General features: G+C 38.7%; 3 protein-coding genes across 4 annotated transcripts in view; all 3 read right to left on the minus strand.

Moving 5' to 3' along the window:
* The window catches only part of LOC111347232 (uncharacterized), a 31,900-nt gene extending 31,081 nt beyond the window's left edge, over positions 1–819 (minus strand). For both annotated transcript variants that reach the window (XM_022954502.2, XM_088762888.1), the window contains exon 1: positions 690–819. The gene's annotated coding sequence lies outside the window, so the exon portion shown is untranslated. The remainder of the gene's footprint in view (positions 1–689) is intronic.
* Positions 820–884: 65 nt separating this feature from the next.
* Positions 885–14,019, minus strand: LOC111347216 (cytosolic phospholipase A2). The gene is made up of 16 exons (XM_088762908.1): positions 13,689–14,019; positions 12,327–12,424; positions 11,437–11,518; positions 10,393–10,539; positions 9,739–9,854; positions 9,246–9,283; positions 8,809–8,944; positions 8,536–8,672; positions 7,306–7,531; positions 6,815–6,932; positions 6,078–6,215; positions 5,397–5,510; positions 4,938–5,210; positions 4,304–4,497; positions 3,447–3,636; positions 885–2,881 (listed from the first exon to the last, which is right to left on the minus strand). Exons 1-16 carry the CDS (start codon positions 13,897–13,899, stop codon positions 2,658–2,660), a joined length of 2,442 nt encoding a protein of 813 aa, XP_088619034.1. The 5' UTR covers positions 13,900–14,019; the 3' UTR covers positions 885–2,657.
* A 921-nt stretch (positions 14,020–14,940) lies between these two features.
* On the minus strand, positions 14,941–16,480 carry LOC111319117 (uncharacterized). Its single transcript, XM_022921950.2, has one exon. The coding sequence runs from the start codon at positions 16,160–16,162 to the stop codon at positions 14,963–14,965; it is 1,200 nt and encodes a 399-aa protein (XP_022777685.1). The 5' UTR covers positions 16,163–16,480; the 3' UTR covers positions 14,941–14,962.
* Positions 16,481–16,937: the final 457 nt, after the last annotated feature.

The following is a 16,937-nucleotide window of genomic DNA, read 5'->3' on the forward strand; positions in this document are numbered from 1 at the left end:
ATGTTAGTTTAGCCTCAGCGGGAAAAATTTAACAAGTCACTCAGATCTTTTATTGCTTGTATGCGCCCTACAGCTACCGAAATTGAAGTAACGTAAATTTATTTTCTTTCGATTATTTATTTTGATCTTGAGGAAAATTTAAATACTCGTCTGTAGCTTTGTTGAGGGTTCGAGTCAATGGGTGTGCAGGTAATGTCGATCAGATCCGGTTTGTAATCTTTGTTTTAAAGTTCGTTTTTCTGACCCAGGCGGATGTTGCTTTCAGAACAAAACCCTAACCCTAAAATTCATAAAGAACCGCTGCAAAATGGATTGTTTACAGTTTTAAACTTGAATTAAATAAATTTTAAGCATGAAGTATTTAAATTTTGAATGTCTTAAACCCCCAGATCTCGTATGCTGCTTTAAAAGCACCGCCGCACTTGGAGGAGAAATCTTTTGAGTCCATGTAAGACATGGTTTTCACCGATCATTCGCCAGACAGAGTTTTGATATATGTGTAAACTTATGTTCTTCTCGAGTATTTTATTTGCCAAAATTAAGCTTTGACAAGGTTCGATTTGCAGATGTGCGCGACAATATCTAAGACAAAGAAATGTACTGAACATTATCAGTAGTACATCTTGTAGTATACGAATGATCCGTACAATCTAGGATATTTTTACAGACTGAGGGAAATTGAGCAGTACCTTGAACTAAACTGCATCAGAATAAGCGTCTTTTGTGGAATATTCTCAATCCTTGAGGCGGGACAATATTTCGAACCAAACTATCGGTGGAAGGACCTTTTTTCGCTTGCCATATGGTTCAATCCCAAAATTTTGCACACTTTAGGGGAAATTTTCGTGAATTTCGGCTCACAACCTGCTCCAATGCGCTTCACACGTAGTTCAAGTTAAGTTATATTGCCATGGAAATAACGCTGATCATTCTAAACATTTTCATTGACTTGACGTAGATAAAACTAAGTAAACAAAATTTAATAACATAAAGTAAGATGCATTGTTTGGGTTTGTTTAAGATAATGATTAAAATTCAGTCTTCCCGCTGTTGACCTGTTTTCTGATAGCATGGTCCCGAGATTTCATTGATTGAAAATCAGAATAAAAATTTTGTTCCTTCTGGATTATTTGACTAATGAATGAAACGAAACAGTGGAAGACCTGATCCCTGCATTCACCTGCCCTCGACTAAATAATTCATAATCCTTGTTGATTGGTAGATCGTCTTGGTGGCGATAATCTGCTTACATTACCGACGCATTCGTGATTAGACATTCTGTGTTTGACCCTTTGTCCAATTAGTTGAGAATAGATTTTCCATATCTTTAAATGAGCAGAACAAAAGGGTGCTTTCATCAGTTTCCACGAGAAATTATTGTTTTCAGTTTTAGTATGAATTTACTGAAAATTATCATATGTGTTAAATTCTTGGTATTTCCCTGCCGTAAACATGTGTGAAGTATCGTGAGAAATTGATAAAATATTCCACTTCTTTGAATCTGCATTATAAAATGGATCTTTTTTTCTGAATTGCCCTTTGAATAAGTCCAGTGAAGACGTTTTTATTTCCGGTAAAACTCGTTTCCAGTCATGAGTTTTATGGAAATTGATTGCCTCTGACTGTTGTTATTTCTGAAACAGACGTTTCGGATAATGCTTAAGCCTTCATCAGTGATGTGAAAAAACGAAGATCGTTATCATACGCTATTTAAAGTTAAAAAACGTGACGCGAAGCTTGCGCGCGTAACTATGTATTTGATGCTCGCGCGAGGTCTTTATAGGCTTCTGGAAGTACGATGTGATCGTTCCCAGCCGATTCGGATCCAAAGTAGAGTGCCAGGCTTCAGGGAAAAGTCTCTCGTAGTAATTAGATTCGAAACCAACGACCCTGACGTCTGTAAAGTCCATGTTATGGTCGAAAAGGTGGACTTGGCTTGCGACTTCGGAGCTTAAGTCAAAACCTTTTTGTGCTCCGCAATTCTGATCTTTAATGACCTTTTTGTTTGGCCATAGTACTTAAAATTACACTGTGTGCAATTGATTTTGTACACCATGCCTGACTTCAGGCGGTCAGGTTCGTCTCGCTCCTTAGGGCGTGGAAAAATGCTGTTGATTGTTTGTTGTGGTTTGTAGGTTACTTTGACCTTTTGTTGTTTCCGCAATATGCAACTTATTTTCTCGGAAACACCCTGTACATACGGCAGCACTACAAAGCCATTGAAGTTGGTCTGGGCGGGTTGTTTAAATCATGACTCTCTCACAGTTCCGTATAAAAGTCACTGGATAATTGTTCTCTCGCAGAACGGCCTTTACTCGTTGTATTTCTACAAGAATTGCCCATAACCCTTTTAAAACTGTGGCTGACGCATGTGCACTAATAGGGTGTTGCCTTTTAAACAAGTCTATTGGGTTAACGATGTGATGCATATCTATCGATTGTTTCCATGGCAAAAAACAAGTCAGAAGATTCGATGCTCTTCCTTCTCCGGATGAATGCTAGCCATTGAAGGAAATTCACGCCATGGTTGTCACAAACTCACTTTTATGCTCCTCGGTAGAGAGAGTTTTTCGTTGAGGCATCAATAAACTAAACGGCTTGGCAAAACTCACATTAATATCGCAAAAAAAATCATACTGATTTAACGTTCTATCAAATCACGATGATTCCACTGAAAGTTGACGCCTTCTCTCTACACATTCCGCCATAATGTCTCTAATGGTTTTTTCACCGAGTAATGCGTTAAATTCATTGAGGTCCGCCAGGCGGCTGAACTCTTTTTCCCGATAGTGGAAGTTGAACGTGCTATAAGGATTATGGCGACCCTCGAAAAGTGAAAAGTCGGCGTAGGCTATTTCCTCTTCTGTACTGCGAAATATGCCTGAAAAAAAAAAAAAAAAACGGGAAAAACACTATGATTTTCTTACTGTCAGTAGTGGGCTCCTGGTTCTAATGAGTAAGTCTAGATCTAGGAAGACCTACTTTCATACCCAGACCTTACACGGCCAAGCGGTTTCAGTTGCACGGTAAGATCTGGGTACAAGTTGAGATAGGCAGGACTTTGGGTGAGCCTCAGAAGAAGGGCAATAAACCATTAGATTAGAAAAATTTTCAAAGCTAGAATGGGAGAAATTCAGTTGTCAGGTCTTAGCTTTTTCTCACATGGAACAACTTTCTTCAAGAACGTCTCCCCCCCTCCCTAAAAAAATTACTGCAAAATAGATAATCTTGACAGAAAAATACATCCAGCTTGAGAGTTCCTCTCCTACCCCACCCCATCTCAAACCCATTAGTCTAGTACCCAGACCTTCCGCAGCCGAGCAGTTGTAAGGGTTTCTGAGTAAGGCAAATCTTAGATACCAATAATCAATAAAATCGTTTGATCCAAGAGGAAGCAAGCAACCGCTGACTTTCATGATATAAGAATAATACAAAACAAATAATACCTGGTCTAATTTCCTCCTTGAAAGTTTTATTTGCCAGCAAAAAGTGGATTAGAATTGGGCAAGTTGGATCGTTAAGATCACGAAATACATAAAACTCTTTTATGCCGTGTTTTTTATACTGCAATCCTGCTGTAATGGGAGGGAATTTCAAATTGTTCTCTCGGGCCCATTTTTCTGCCAATAAAAGCTCCTGAGGAGACAAATAAAACAGATTGAGTCAGATGAAAACCAAACTAGGAATTCGTATTCGTGAACTATATCAAACATCTAAACCATAGCTTTCGATCACAAAGACTTTCAGTAACTTACATGTCAATCCATCAATCTTTATTTTTGTACTATTTACAAATAATTATTTCTACATTAAAGTACATTGAAAAGGAGAGACATCGGCAAACTAAATTACACAAGTAGTGAAAAGCAAAATGTGCCGCAGTGACCAAAGTAGCTTAAGCTTTCGAGTTGGTCACTGCCACAGACAATTAATTGCCATGAACATGTACATTATAGGCATTTACATAACAGTAAACCAAACTAGGAATTCGTACGAAGATGTAGTTCAGGTTATAAAGCATCTGACTGCGAAACTGGAACTCGCTTAAGATATGACTCTCAAAAAAGTTGTAAGACAAAATGCTTTTCTTCCGACACACGAAAAGTATATCTTTATCAGAGAGTTTTTTTTAACTCAATTCAAGAGATTGTATCCTGTTCTTGCAACGGAAAACCTATTTATGCCTTTCATAAGTCGGAAAAGCTTGCTTAAGCTATATAGCATTTAAATTTTTTCGAGCCAGGCATTCTTTTCTTGTTAATATGGTTTACGTGGTTAATTAAAGGGCATCGCATTACAGTACCTCAAAAGGAAATTCGACTTCTCTCTTTCGTATACTGAAGTCAAAAGATATAAACACATCCACTTTGCGTTCTGCTCGCAGTAGGGGAGGGAAGGGAGAGTTGAACACGAGCCCGCTGTCAACCAAGTAGATATGACGAGAATTAAAAGCTAACTCGTCAGCAGCTTTCGTCATACCATCTTCAACATCTTCTCCTGCAATGTATGTAAAAAGGTTTTGAGTTCTACATTCACAAGACTGATTAAGAAATCAAATAAAAGTGGGAAGGTAGAACGAACTTTTAAAAGAAAGCCATTTTCTGAACTACAAAAGGTATCGTCTGGAATAAGGATCTTGAGAATTGCTACAAATGAAGTATAGACGACGACTTCTTCATTTCCTTGTTATATCACGCCTCAGCTTTCGCACGGTGCGCCCTATTACTTCGAAGTCTTTCCTCTTTTTTTGTGAACAAGTCAGCTATTTGGATGTGTACCCATGCATATAGTTGGTTCAGAATGAAAAATGGAAATGATTTTCAGGGCGGCAGCCTTCGCGGAGGTGGGGGGGGGGGGGATGGAGCGAAGGGAAGTTAGTTTTTGCCTGTTGTCAATTTAATTTAACGAAACTAAAGAAGCCAATAATGGGTACAAACCTGACAGAATTGATGCTGTTAAGACTTGAAGACCGCGAAGAAAATTATGTACCAGTCCTGCTCGGCCAGTGCGTGTTCTAAATACGGCTAGTTTTTCTACAAGAACTTCAAAGAACCGACCAAAGAAACCTTTTTCCTCCTCATCTTTGACCTTAGTTTCATTGATTGTGTTGTTCTCGGGCATGTTTCCATCTGTGGCATCATCATCATCTTCTTCATTTTCACTCTCACTATCCACGTCATCAGGTCCATCTTGATTGTCAATCATTTCCCCTAAAATATAGAGTTGAAACCTTTAATTATATTTAATTTTATTTAATAGAGTTGAAACCTTTAAACCTTTAACGGAAATGACATATCATTGCCAAAGTTGTCTCGGTTTCCACGTCACAAAGTGGCATAGAATATTATAACTTCTACTAATTTTTACGTGAAGTAAGACCATCTATAACCACATACTTAATTCCTTTCTCAGGTCTCCACGATTGCTCATCTCTGCGATTGTGTCATCCGGGATTCTCCCTTCACTGAGAACGCGCTGCAGCAGTATAGTGAATGCGCTGCCCCATATACCTGCGGTCACGACAAAAATTAGTATTCCTCATTCGACGATGGATAAAACTGGGAGGGACAATTTTTAAATAGTTTATAGTACTAGCAATAAAGTCTTAAAAGTTAATGCACAGTACAATTTTTAATGTGTTAGTGAAACGAGCTCGTTGAGTAGCTCAAAGCGAATCGAACAAATGATACATATATGAAGAAATGTTATCGGAGGACACATCGGAGTTTTCACGAAAGACAGAGTGTTGAGTGAAATCTTAGAAAATAAGCCAGTTCGACTGAAAGAGCTCATATGCCAGCCTGTACTCGTCAGCAAAGTAGGATGTGAGCCTGAACGGAGCGCGGTCTACACCTGTAGTATAAGCAAATTTTTTCTTTTTTGGAAAAATTTTTAAATTTACTCCCCGAATCTATTAGATGTGACTAGATGAGGTAAATGCACCTGTCATGAAGAGGGCAGTGATCTAGGCAGCACACCCCCATCAAAACCTCTCTTAAGCGGTTGTTATAAACTCGTATTCGTGTTATCTGACAAACCTTAATTGCTTGATATTTATCAAGAGATCACACGCTTACCTTGTAAATAGTGAAGTGGAGGTTCAGGGTACGGAGCCACAAGTTTACCACAAAAAAACTTGCTACCAAAGCATTCGGTCCTCATGAAAGTCCCATACCTTGCTATGCCTATTTCGTACGGAGAAAACTCCAGCCATTCTGAAACATTTCAATCAATTTAAAATCTGTAAGCACTGAATATGAATAGGGCTCCACTTTATATCATATAGAACCTGGCCCATGAGAAAGAGATATAAAATCCTATATTGAATGGTCCCAAATAACTTTGAAGAACATTGTGGATGATTTCAGTACAAATACTTGTTGGTGTTTACGGTTGTTTTTCTGCACAGTGTGCTTTTTAAATTTTCGAAAGGGAAGCTGAGTATTTCACAACTTTTTTATGGTACATTGTGATATGATAGAGAATTTAACGATGAAGGTTTTTAAACAATGAGTTGCTTAGGATAGAAGTAATTTATAAAACTTTCGTTTGTAGCAGCACCAGTTGCACTTGTCAAACATGGACCTTTTGGGGATGAGTTTTGGCATCGCAAATCTCTACGGGCAAACAAAGTCGCTTGGTCTACCCAAGCATGATAGATGAAAGAAAATCCGCTGTCCACTCAGTTTGCACCCATAAGCGCCACTTAATAGGCTTCCTAAAATCATGCACAGGCTTGTCATACCCAGGCTTCCTAAAGAACGTGGAGAGAGACGTGCAATAGTCAAGTTCTCAGGGTATGAGCTGAACCTACCACAATATTCCCTGGCAGAGACGTCTTTTTTCACGTGTACACAGGTGTACAGAGGAAATGGTACCGTGGCGTCTTGGATTTTCTTCCGCTGTTGACTTAGTTTCGGAATGTCATCTCTCTGTCAGAAAATTAAAAAGGGTGATAAGTTTGTGTCAATTTAAGGCATTGTTTTTGTCTTATTTTCTTTTAGGGTTGTTTGCCTTGTTTTCGAGTTTTTGTTTTTGTCTTTGTGTTAATCGTAACTTCAAAAAACGACCTCGTCTTCATGATGTAAGAATAACCCACCCCCTCCCCCCCCCCTTCCCATCGACTACATCATTTGAAGAAAAAAGCTCCAAGCGACCAGGTTGTCTTTAGAAGTGTCAGAGCGGATTTTGGGAAAACGTTTCACGAGAGTTCTTTCACCACTACACATTTTTTTTCCAAAAGCTTTATTTCATCACTGACAAGGTAAAATGCTTTCTAGAAAAGAAAAGGTTTCACTGACTTACATCCTTTAGGATCGTTTCGCCGACCAAATAACCAAAGAAGTCAGTAAAACTGACTGGCTGTCCACGTCGGTTCTTCTCTTTAATAATCTTGAGATGTCTGTACATCCAAGATGGCGTTATCAACAGCCACATCCAGTTATCATTAATGTTCTCTTGCAGTGTTTTGCGGATCACTCTCGGATGAACATACGGCCAATCAGGGTGAGAATATAAAGTGGACAGATACCTGGGAGGGTAAAACATTCGCACTAAAAATACGGCCAATCAGGGTGAGAATATAAAGTGGACAGATACCTGGGAGGGTAAAACATTCCCACTAAAAATACGGCCAACCAGGGTGAGAATATAAAGTGGACAGATACCTGGGAGGGTAAAACATTCGCACTAAAAATACGGCCAATCAGGGTGAGAATATAAAGTGGACAGATACCTGGGAGGGTAAAACATTCCCGCTAAAAATACGGCCAATCAGGGTGAGAATATAAAGTGGACAGATACCTGGGAGGGTAAAACATTCGCACTAAAAATACGGCCAATCAGGGTGAGAATATAAAGTGGACAGATACCTGGGAGGGTAAAACATTCCCACTAAAAATACGGCCAATCAGGGTGAGAATATAAAGTGGACAGATACCTGGGAGGGTAAAATATTCGCACTAAAAATTAGTACGCTGCTAAAATTGTATGCTAAAACTCATCGAATTTTTTGCCCACGACCGAATGGTCTAAACGTACCACGCGACGGAATGTGTCGTAAGTAAAACTGGAGGGTGTCCGCTGATATTCCTCTAGGTTTTTTACGATAATACCTCTTGTTTTGCTTTCAATTGGAAGGGCGAATTTTCCAGTTTAAAAGGTCCTAGAACGAACACTGAAAAGTCGACTTCATGCGCATTAAACCTCTTCTACGCAAAGCTATATCTAAACATTTTTTCTCGTACACTGCGGTAGCATTTGACGGATGATAAACAATTGTCTGCATCTAGCTTAAAAAATAACTGCTTCTGTGAGCTTCGTGGAACAAATAAAATCTGCGGAAAAATATCTGAGCACAAAACAGGAGGCTTTTGTTTGTTTAGTGAAACCAACTCTAGCTCAGTTGAAAGGAGTGTCGAATTATCGCAAGAAAAGTTTGTAGTAATTCATCGTTGTGAATTTCTAACCAAAATAAATATTATCTTTCCGATACGACCATCTGCTATAAAAAAAAACACATCCAATAATACTGACCACGCTGAACCTGACAGTCCAGCTGCATACATAGTACAGTCTAACACACCCATGTCCTTCAAAGCACAGAACACACCGCTCGAAGACACCATGGCACGAAACCCGCCACCAGACCCCAGAATAGCGACCGTGGGAACCTGGAAATCAGATCAGAGGTACCAGTTCAAAAAAGCAACTCTAATGAACAATTTTTTAGGGCCATTTCTCTAAAGATGTATGAAAAGGAAAAAGTTGCAAGGACTTGTTATTACAACACGTGTTGGATTTACTTACTTCATCAATTGTTTGGGGCCCACGTTCACCGAGAAATGTTTTCATTGAGTCAAAAACAAACTGCTTTCTTTTCAGAAGAAATTTCTTTTCCTCATCGCAAAGTTCCATGCTGTAACGCATGTCTGCACTTGAATTGCTGTAACACAATGGACTTGAAGTCAGTTATCAGGCGTGCTACCGGGATTCATCTAAAGCTTGGGCACTTTTCCTTTAGAAGCGAAAATTTCTTCTTTGTTGGGTTAGAGTTGGCGGGGGGAGGGGGGGGGGGGTGAAGGGTTTGGTGATAATGAAAAACTCGGCAGCACAACGTCAAAGTCAAGAATGAGATACGAAGGTACGTTCTCAAATTTTCCCCCGCTGATAGGGCAAAAGTTACATAAACTCTCATTTGCATCATATTTCTAAGATACTATTTCAAAATCAAAAACAGTCCATACCAAATTTCCACCCTCAACTCCACGTCAACTTTAGACACCTGATAAAGTGATATTTCAAAGGAAAATGAATAAGACTTATTTAGAACAATGGTATGGAAGTTTGAGAATTACTCGAAATCTCAATCTGGACGCAAGGAGGAAAACTCAGTTCAGTACATCGCATAAAAGCAGATTTGCAACTAACTTCCCGCGAAAAAAGAAAACGGGTAAGTCTTATCTCCATGAACTGCTGTTTGAACAAAATGACATCACAAAAATGGACAATTCTCGGCAGGAACTTTTGAAAAGAAGAAAAAGAAAAGGCTGAGTTAAAGTAATCAAACGCCAAAAGAAACCTGTGTTACCTTTTTTGATATAGACACGTTCAGGGGAAGGAACAACTAAGGCTAGTCTGCCTAGAAGCCGAAGGTTGATCCCATCACGTGACACCCAGAAAAAGAGAGAGAGGGAGAGAGAGAGAGAGAGAGAGAGAGAGAGAGAGAGTTTGTTTTACCTCCCGAAACGTGAACGTCTTCTGATGAATCTCGTTAAGCTTCAAGGTTCCAAGGTCGAAGATTTCTTTTTCGACCAAATCGTCATGTACCGTGTCAGAGTCCAACAGTGTTATTTCTAAAAACGCACAAATGTAAAGAAAAATGCTGGAGTTTTGACAGTAGGTTGGTAACACTTCATGCGTTTTATAGCTTTTAAAATGACTGACCTAACACTCTTGGCTCTATCTTTTTTTTAAAGACGAAAACAAAAGACGAAAAAAAAAATACGCAATTTTGATCACTTTTTTCGCGCCATTTCCTGACCATCTCTGAGCCATATTCTCACCAGCCTCCCCAACATTGCAACAAAATACCAACAACTAGGACGGTCTCTCGAACAAAGTGAGCGTGACCACTAATCTTCACTAAAGTTATTCAATCACTTACATTATTAAGCCTGCCCAATAGGCAAGATTCTATGTGTGTATGCATGTGTGATTTTTCAGCAGACTGAGGTAAGCGCGAAGTGAGCGCGAAGCGAGCGCGAATCACACGCAAATCACGCTTGAATCACGCGCGAGTCATCCACATGTTTCAGCTGACCTTGTTTTCTATTTTTGGATTGTCACCTATGTTTGGAGTGTCACCTTTTTATGCGCTTTATGTCTACTTACGTAGCAAATTCGTTTTCTCCGGGTCAAGAAAAAACTGGAACATTTCATCCCATTCTGGATTGGAGGTATTTCTCTGAACCTTGGTTCTCCGTCTGCCGTTTGGTGACGTTGGTATAAGTAACTTGACGTAAGGATCAGGAGTATCAACTAAAGAGAATTATTAAAAACTAGATCATTGGATAATGCAATTCAATAATTTTTATTAGCTTAGCCATTATGGTATATCAGCCAATATACCATAATCTACAAATATGGTAAGCGTACGTATCAGCTTAAAATTAAAAGGGAGCTAAATTTAATAAAATTTAATAATTTAAGTTAACGTCTTTAATAAAACAATTATTCCACTCGCGCTTGTTGGATATGAGATGATTATAGCCAACTCGGCGCTACGCGCCTCGTTGGCTATCTATCATCTCATATCCAACGCGCGCTCGTGGAATAATTGTTAATTATAAGCTAGAATTCACTCACTAATAGACGGATATGATTGGCTGCTTTTAAAAGTCCCAGACCTCTCACAGACCCCTTGCAGGCCCAGAATCTATGAGCTATGCACTCGAGCCGCAGTACCAATATGTGGCTGTTAGCAGACTGGTTTTATTCTACAGTTACTACTGTTGATTTATTTGCTGAAAAGTCTTTGAAAACAGTTTCTTTAAATGTCCTATGCAGCCTTTAGCTATGACTATCAAGAAATTACATTATTTTCTTGCAACAAGCATAGTTCTACATCCCTAACTGTTCTTCATTTGGTTCTAACAATAGTCTGTGCAAAATGGCGCCGGTCGTTCGTTTGGGTTTACCGTTTATATTAATCATTATATACAATCCTTTGAAAGGATTTATTAGTACGTCTTTTCCTGTCTCTTTCAATGTCCGCTTTTCTCTCGCCGTATCCCTTGCCTTTCAACCATTGTATCTACAATTTGTTAGCTCAAGTCTACTTGAACTTCAACATTCTTAAAACAATCGAAGCTTTAACAGGAAGCATCTGACAAAAGAAATCACTCCGAACATGCGCAGAAGTTTATAAATACTTACGCATGTCATCTAGGCCGCCTAGAGTTATATTATGCCCACGAAGTACTCTAATTGTAAGTCTGAGACATGGACGACACGTCGCCTGCAATTCGAATGGAGAAAACCTCACTGGTTAATTGGCTCACTGATTTTCTTACCATATTTGACGTTTTATGTAATCTGTTACTGCAAAGACCCGCGACAAAATGTAATCTATTCTTTGCAAATAACAACGTCGACTTCTGCGATACTGGTGCAGTGCTTTATCTCCTTGATGATCAGTTCCCAGTTGGCTTGTTAGCTCAGCTGACAGAGCACTGCACCGGTATCGCAGAGGTCATAAGGTTCAAATCCCGTACGGGCCCTAATTATATTCAGGCTTATTTTCACCACTGCTCAAGTAATATTCATTACTACCAAGATCGCTTTCAAACAAATTTTTTGATCCGAAGTTCACACGTATGTTTTCATATATACTCTTTTTTTTTTTTTTTATAAGAACCTTCTTTATAGGAACGTCGAGGCTGAGATTAACCAAAACTTTAAGAACATTCCTCGGGCTGAGAGTCCATTAAGAACGTTTTTATTTTGCTAATCTATAATAAGTACTTGAGGGCATGTTTTGTATAACATGAACAATAGTGACGTACATCTCGGTTTGTCACACACAATCAGCTGTTCAGTAACTTATAACTGTTCCATAATAACTTCCACACCATCAAAGTCATCAGGTGATAACATCTTAAGAATGTTTTCAGCCTCAAATCGCGAAAATATTTAAGAACGTTCAGCCTCAGCTCCAAAATTAAACGTTCTTATGAAAAAAAAAAAAACAGTGTATTCACAGTTAGTACCAAATTTGAAGATCGTTTCAAGACAATGATAAAATACTGAATCTGCCAGTGCCTTACCTGCACGCGTGTTCGCTTAGGCCGTTTTCCTAAATCCCTCTGCGGTCCAACATTTGTTTGAGTGTTGTTTGCATCGAGCGAATGTAGTTCTCTCTCACCTAACAAAAAATCAAGCAGCTTTCAAAACTTAGTTATTTGTTACAGTTCCTTCAGTACGCTCGTATCAAGAAAGCTGATGGTTTATGAAACTCAAGTTATCAGGAGGAGATGCTTTAGCTGGCTGTATAGTGTTCAATACATAAAGTAGAGCGTAACTAGAAATAGTAAAAGTAATTGTTGATTTTACTATTTCTGAAACTCAAGTTATAGATATTGATAAAGAACACCTCAAACTTAAAAAAATAGTCAGTCTTTACTTCGAAAGAAGCTTGCATGCTTCTTGAAAGTACAACTGGGAGTATAAATTTTGCCATTACGACATCAAAAAGACTTCAAAAAGGCTTCAAAAGAGAAATAAGTTAAAAAGGAATTATAGACATACAAGCGTACTTCCTGGTCCTCAGTCCAACAAGTACGTGATTGGTTTTGCGCATCTGTAATTACGCATTGAGGACTTAACGCTATACTGAGTCGTTCGTGGCGTTCAAGTAATTTGTTGAATGGAGAGTACTCGCTACAACTCGATGAAGTTTTCATAATTGACGAAAAGTTTATTCTAGATTAACTGAACCACGTAAACATGATTCGTTCACCCACAGCCATTACAGCCGCATTCAACAAACGCAGATTGTAAACTCAACGGACATATGTCATATGTCAAAAGATAATTAAAAATTGAAGTCATTAAATCCATCATCTCAGCAAGCGTTGATTGGAAGTTTAGAAAGAAAACTCAGTGAAGCTTGAAGACTGAAATTGATTTACATAACACTCAATAAACTTCGTTAGGTTGTCGTGAAGTGTCTGTAGGCAAAACGGCTACTCTATTTTCACCTTCTTTCGGTCTATTTAGCGACTTACTGTCAACACTTTTGTTCATTGCGCTCCAAAAGGGTTATTCGTTAAAAAGACTTTGATTTACAGATATGGCACACATTTGTTACCATAGCGTTTCATCGACAATTTAAATCATTGTTACACTCATGTTTACCACGAACGTGAAAACGAAAAAAGAATTGACGCAGAAGACATAGGCGAAAAGAATCAAATCCTGATAAGAGAAACTACATTAAAAACTGATGTAGAATATAATGGAGAAATATAGTAAAGGTCGACTTAAATGTACAGCCGTATTAAATCAATACATAGCATATTAAACAATTGAAAACTCGGTCTGAAGTGAAAAGCGCTTAAACATATATAACCTGTGATCTATAAGGATTTCAAAAGAGTGATGAAAAGGGATGATGCATTGCTTCCTACCTTGGCGCGCTGATTGACTGAGTTGTGTTTTAGGATGAGGGATTTGTCTTTCTGGAGTCGTCGAGTATGGTTTAGTTGGGTGCCTGCAGTGATCTTGGTCATTAACGGTTCCTTGGTGATTAAGTTCTTCAAAGTTTTCATTGTCCGAACACGGTGAAGGATTTGTGCTTTTGATCGGGGATTTACGAGCCTTTGATTGCACGTAACCCATACTTTAGAAAAGCTACATGCTAGATTTTTTGTTATGAGTTTTTTACTCTTAAAGAGAGCAAGTTTCAGGATTGCGGCGGGGAGCTTGTAACACGGTTCACAGAGTTGTATACCAGGGTTACTAGGAACAAAACATGTTTATCACCAGGAACCTTTGGAATTCAATGACGTCATAATAGCATTTCATGTTTGTCTATTATTAACTTGTTGAGTAGAGCTATGAGCACTAAAGATGACGTCATTAAAACATCTCAAAACATTTTCCTGGATCTCGAACTTTTTCCTTTGCCTCTTCGCGCCCTTCACTTTTGGGGTTCGTCGCTTTTAAACTCTTGTAAATCTACCTGTTTCTCAACTCACCCTCCCTCCCCTCGTCGCCTTTTGGAATTTGCATCAGGCTGAGCTTAAAAAAATTTTAAGGGTAATCAGCGACAAAATGACGGGGCAAAATTCATTTTATACTTGTAGAAGAATCTCTTCCTGTGAAAGAAAATCGTTGTTGACGTCACTTTAATCTTAGGGAAACCAATTGAACTGCTGGGCTGGACTTACGACAAGGGGCATAAAATTTGGACATGACCAGAACTACAAGATGTCTTTGTGGTTAGTACAATGATATCCTTTATCTGAAGCACCGGCCCCGAAGAAGACCGGAGGTGTAAGTTGAAGGTTTGACCTATTTGTCTGACATAAGAATGACATCAGAATGGATATTCTCCATACTGTTCTATATGCATTTCCTATGTTACTGGCAGGGAGAACTGGTTTGACAACCAAGAGCTTCCTTAAAGGGCGATTATTTCTAAAGTATATTCTGATATCATTAATGTTTGATTCTCCTCCTAGGGAAAAGAAAGCACCCTTGCGCATTGGCAAAGTGGGAAAAGAGGCACCTTTTGATATGCAGATTAGAACATCTCAGGGAACCCAGGGACAATCCTTCTGAATGCACAAGAAAAACCTACACAAGATGTAAACAGCCATCTAATTGACTTTCTCTTTTCTATGGACTCTTCAAGATGTGAGCACTTTGATCATGCAATACATTCATTCAATTTTTATTACTATTCTGGTACAAATTGCGGGATATATCTAGATTCACGTGGTTTTACCTGTGAATTCGATTGGTTAGCAAGGATATCTCTAGGTTGATAAGATTCCAAACCGTGAATTTCTGGCTCAGGGTTGGGCGTAATTCTTGTTGGTTTATGAAAGAATGAAAACGTAAAAAAAATTTGTATGACCGCCCCTACTACAGACAAAACAATGACAGAAATTGTGGCAACTTTTGAAATCCACGGATTCCACCGAAAGTCATTATTCGTCTTTGACCATGAGAAAAACAGCAAAATCATTACAACATTTTCACCGGTGAAACAAAAATAAAAGAGAGCTGAAGAAAACACGGATCTAGCAAGTTTTATGTCGAACAATTTGGCATTAAGATCCATCACTTTAAATCCAAGGTAAACGAATACGTAGCATGGCATAATAAGCAAAGCAATCCACCAAACTTCTTTCTCGCTGAAGTATTTGTGATTTCTGTAGATATAAATTGTTATGCAGACAAACTCGTGGAAAGCCAGCACAGCTGAGGTAAACCATTTAAAAGCAACAAGGAAAGCTACAATTGACAGTCCACGGGCAGCGATGAGGCAAACGTTGTAAAATACTATAACAAAAAAATCTGTTACTGTAGCTTCTTTAACGAAGCTGCAATATTCAAACAAGGTCATTACCCAAACAAGGTTTATAAATGTAACACAAATCGAGAAAATCTGTATCGGATAGATGTTTTGATCTTGAATGATTGTCACGTAAATCTGAAGAAGGATTTGTGGCATGTTTTCCAAAAGGCCTTCTACATAATGATAAACTTTTTCGGCTCTGTAATCCTGCCGAAGTTTTTCGTCGTCGACGAGCCAGCCCTGATCGCTCCGTACCTCATCATAATTCCGTAAACACACGAGTAGAAGCTTCATCTTTAGAAAACCAGATCCGCATGGATTGGCAAAGAAAATAAATTCTCTCACTAGCGCGATCTTGCTCTCTTGTGTACAGCGTTGCAAGAGATATGCGAGTGTTAATAGGAGCGATGGCATAACTGCAAACGCTAAGCAAAAGCTAAACCAGATAAACTGTCGCTGTCGGTAGTAAGTTGTTGCTATCAATATGTCGGTTGCTACGTCAGAACAAGTTAGGAACGCTCCAAAGGAATACTTGAGAAGTTCGTATTGACCAAGTCGTACCGCATTTTCGGCCATTTCCCCTTCAAACTGGTTTAACTGATCATCGAAGTTTTGAGACTTCTTGCACGGGTGTTAAACGTGAAAACCCTCATCTTGCTCTCAATCCGTCTTTGGTCTGTATGTAAATCTCATCGATGAAATTAAAACTTTGCGTGACTAGTGTGTTTGGATACAACGTATTGATTTCATAATTTTGTGATCTTTCTGACTATCAGCTACAGACGTTCGAGTGTCAAGCCAAATCATTCCTTTTCGTTCAGAACTGATCAGAAATTTGATTCCTTTACCGTGAAAGTTAGATATTTATTACCACAAGCTAAACCACTAATTAGTTTGCATATCACCCCCCGGCATTTCCACTGAAAACTAATTACAATTCTGACACCTACCAGTCACAGCCGACCGAATAATACCTGGTCTAAATAAATGCTTTTAACTAAAAATGTGTTACTATTAGGCGAAACAGTGACAGTTTTTGGCAAAGGATATTTCTTTCTCGTGAATAGCCCTAAATCCCAAAACTAGAGCTCGAGTTTTGTTAATATTTAACTTTGTTTTAAAGCTTTGATTTGTCTGAACAAAGCTCGCATGTGGTGAAGGTGATGTACGCTGAAAACCATTAATGGAAGTTTTGATTAGCTTATAAAGGCTTTTCGTGATCCCAAAGAACAATTTCCCTTAATATGATAAGAATATCTTAAATCTACGACTTCGTGGATTCAAGTGTCTTTGTAAATTTCACCTTCACGCAAACCAGGTTTGATATTGTGTCACGCAATGATTGCAGAGA

This window comes from Stylophora pistillata, chromosome 6 (genome assembly GCF_964205215.1).
Source record: "Stylophora pistillata chromosome 6, jaStyPist1.2, whole genome shotgun sequence".
Lineage (NCBI taxonomy): Eukaryota > Metazoa > Cnidaria > Anthozoa > Scleractinia > Pocilloporidae > Stylophora > Stylophora pistillata.

What these genes read in the sequence shown, in the direction of transcription:
- LOC111347216 (XM_088762908.1), bottom strand. Translation starts at nt 13,899, where the DNA reads ATGGGTTACGTGCAATCAAAGGCTCGTAAATCCCCGATCAAAAGCACA. An exon ending in CAGTCAATCAGCGCGCCAAG is followed by an intron (nt 12,425 to 13,688) that starts GTAGGAAGCAAT and finishes ATTTTTTGTTAG; the next exon opens with GTGAGAGAGAACTACATTCG. An exon ending in GGAGAAAACGAATTTGCTAC is followed by an intron (nt 9,855 to 10,392) that starts GTAAGTAGACAT and finishes GTGCGTTTTTAG; the next exon opens with AAATAACACTGTTGGACTCT.
- LOC111319117 (XM_022921950.2), bottom strand. Translation starts at nt 16,162, where the DNA reads ATGGCCGAAAATGCGGTACGACTTGGTCAATACGAACTTCTCAAGTAT.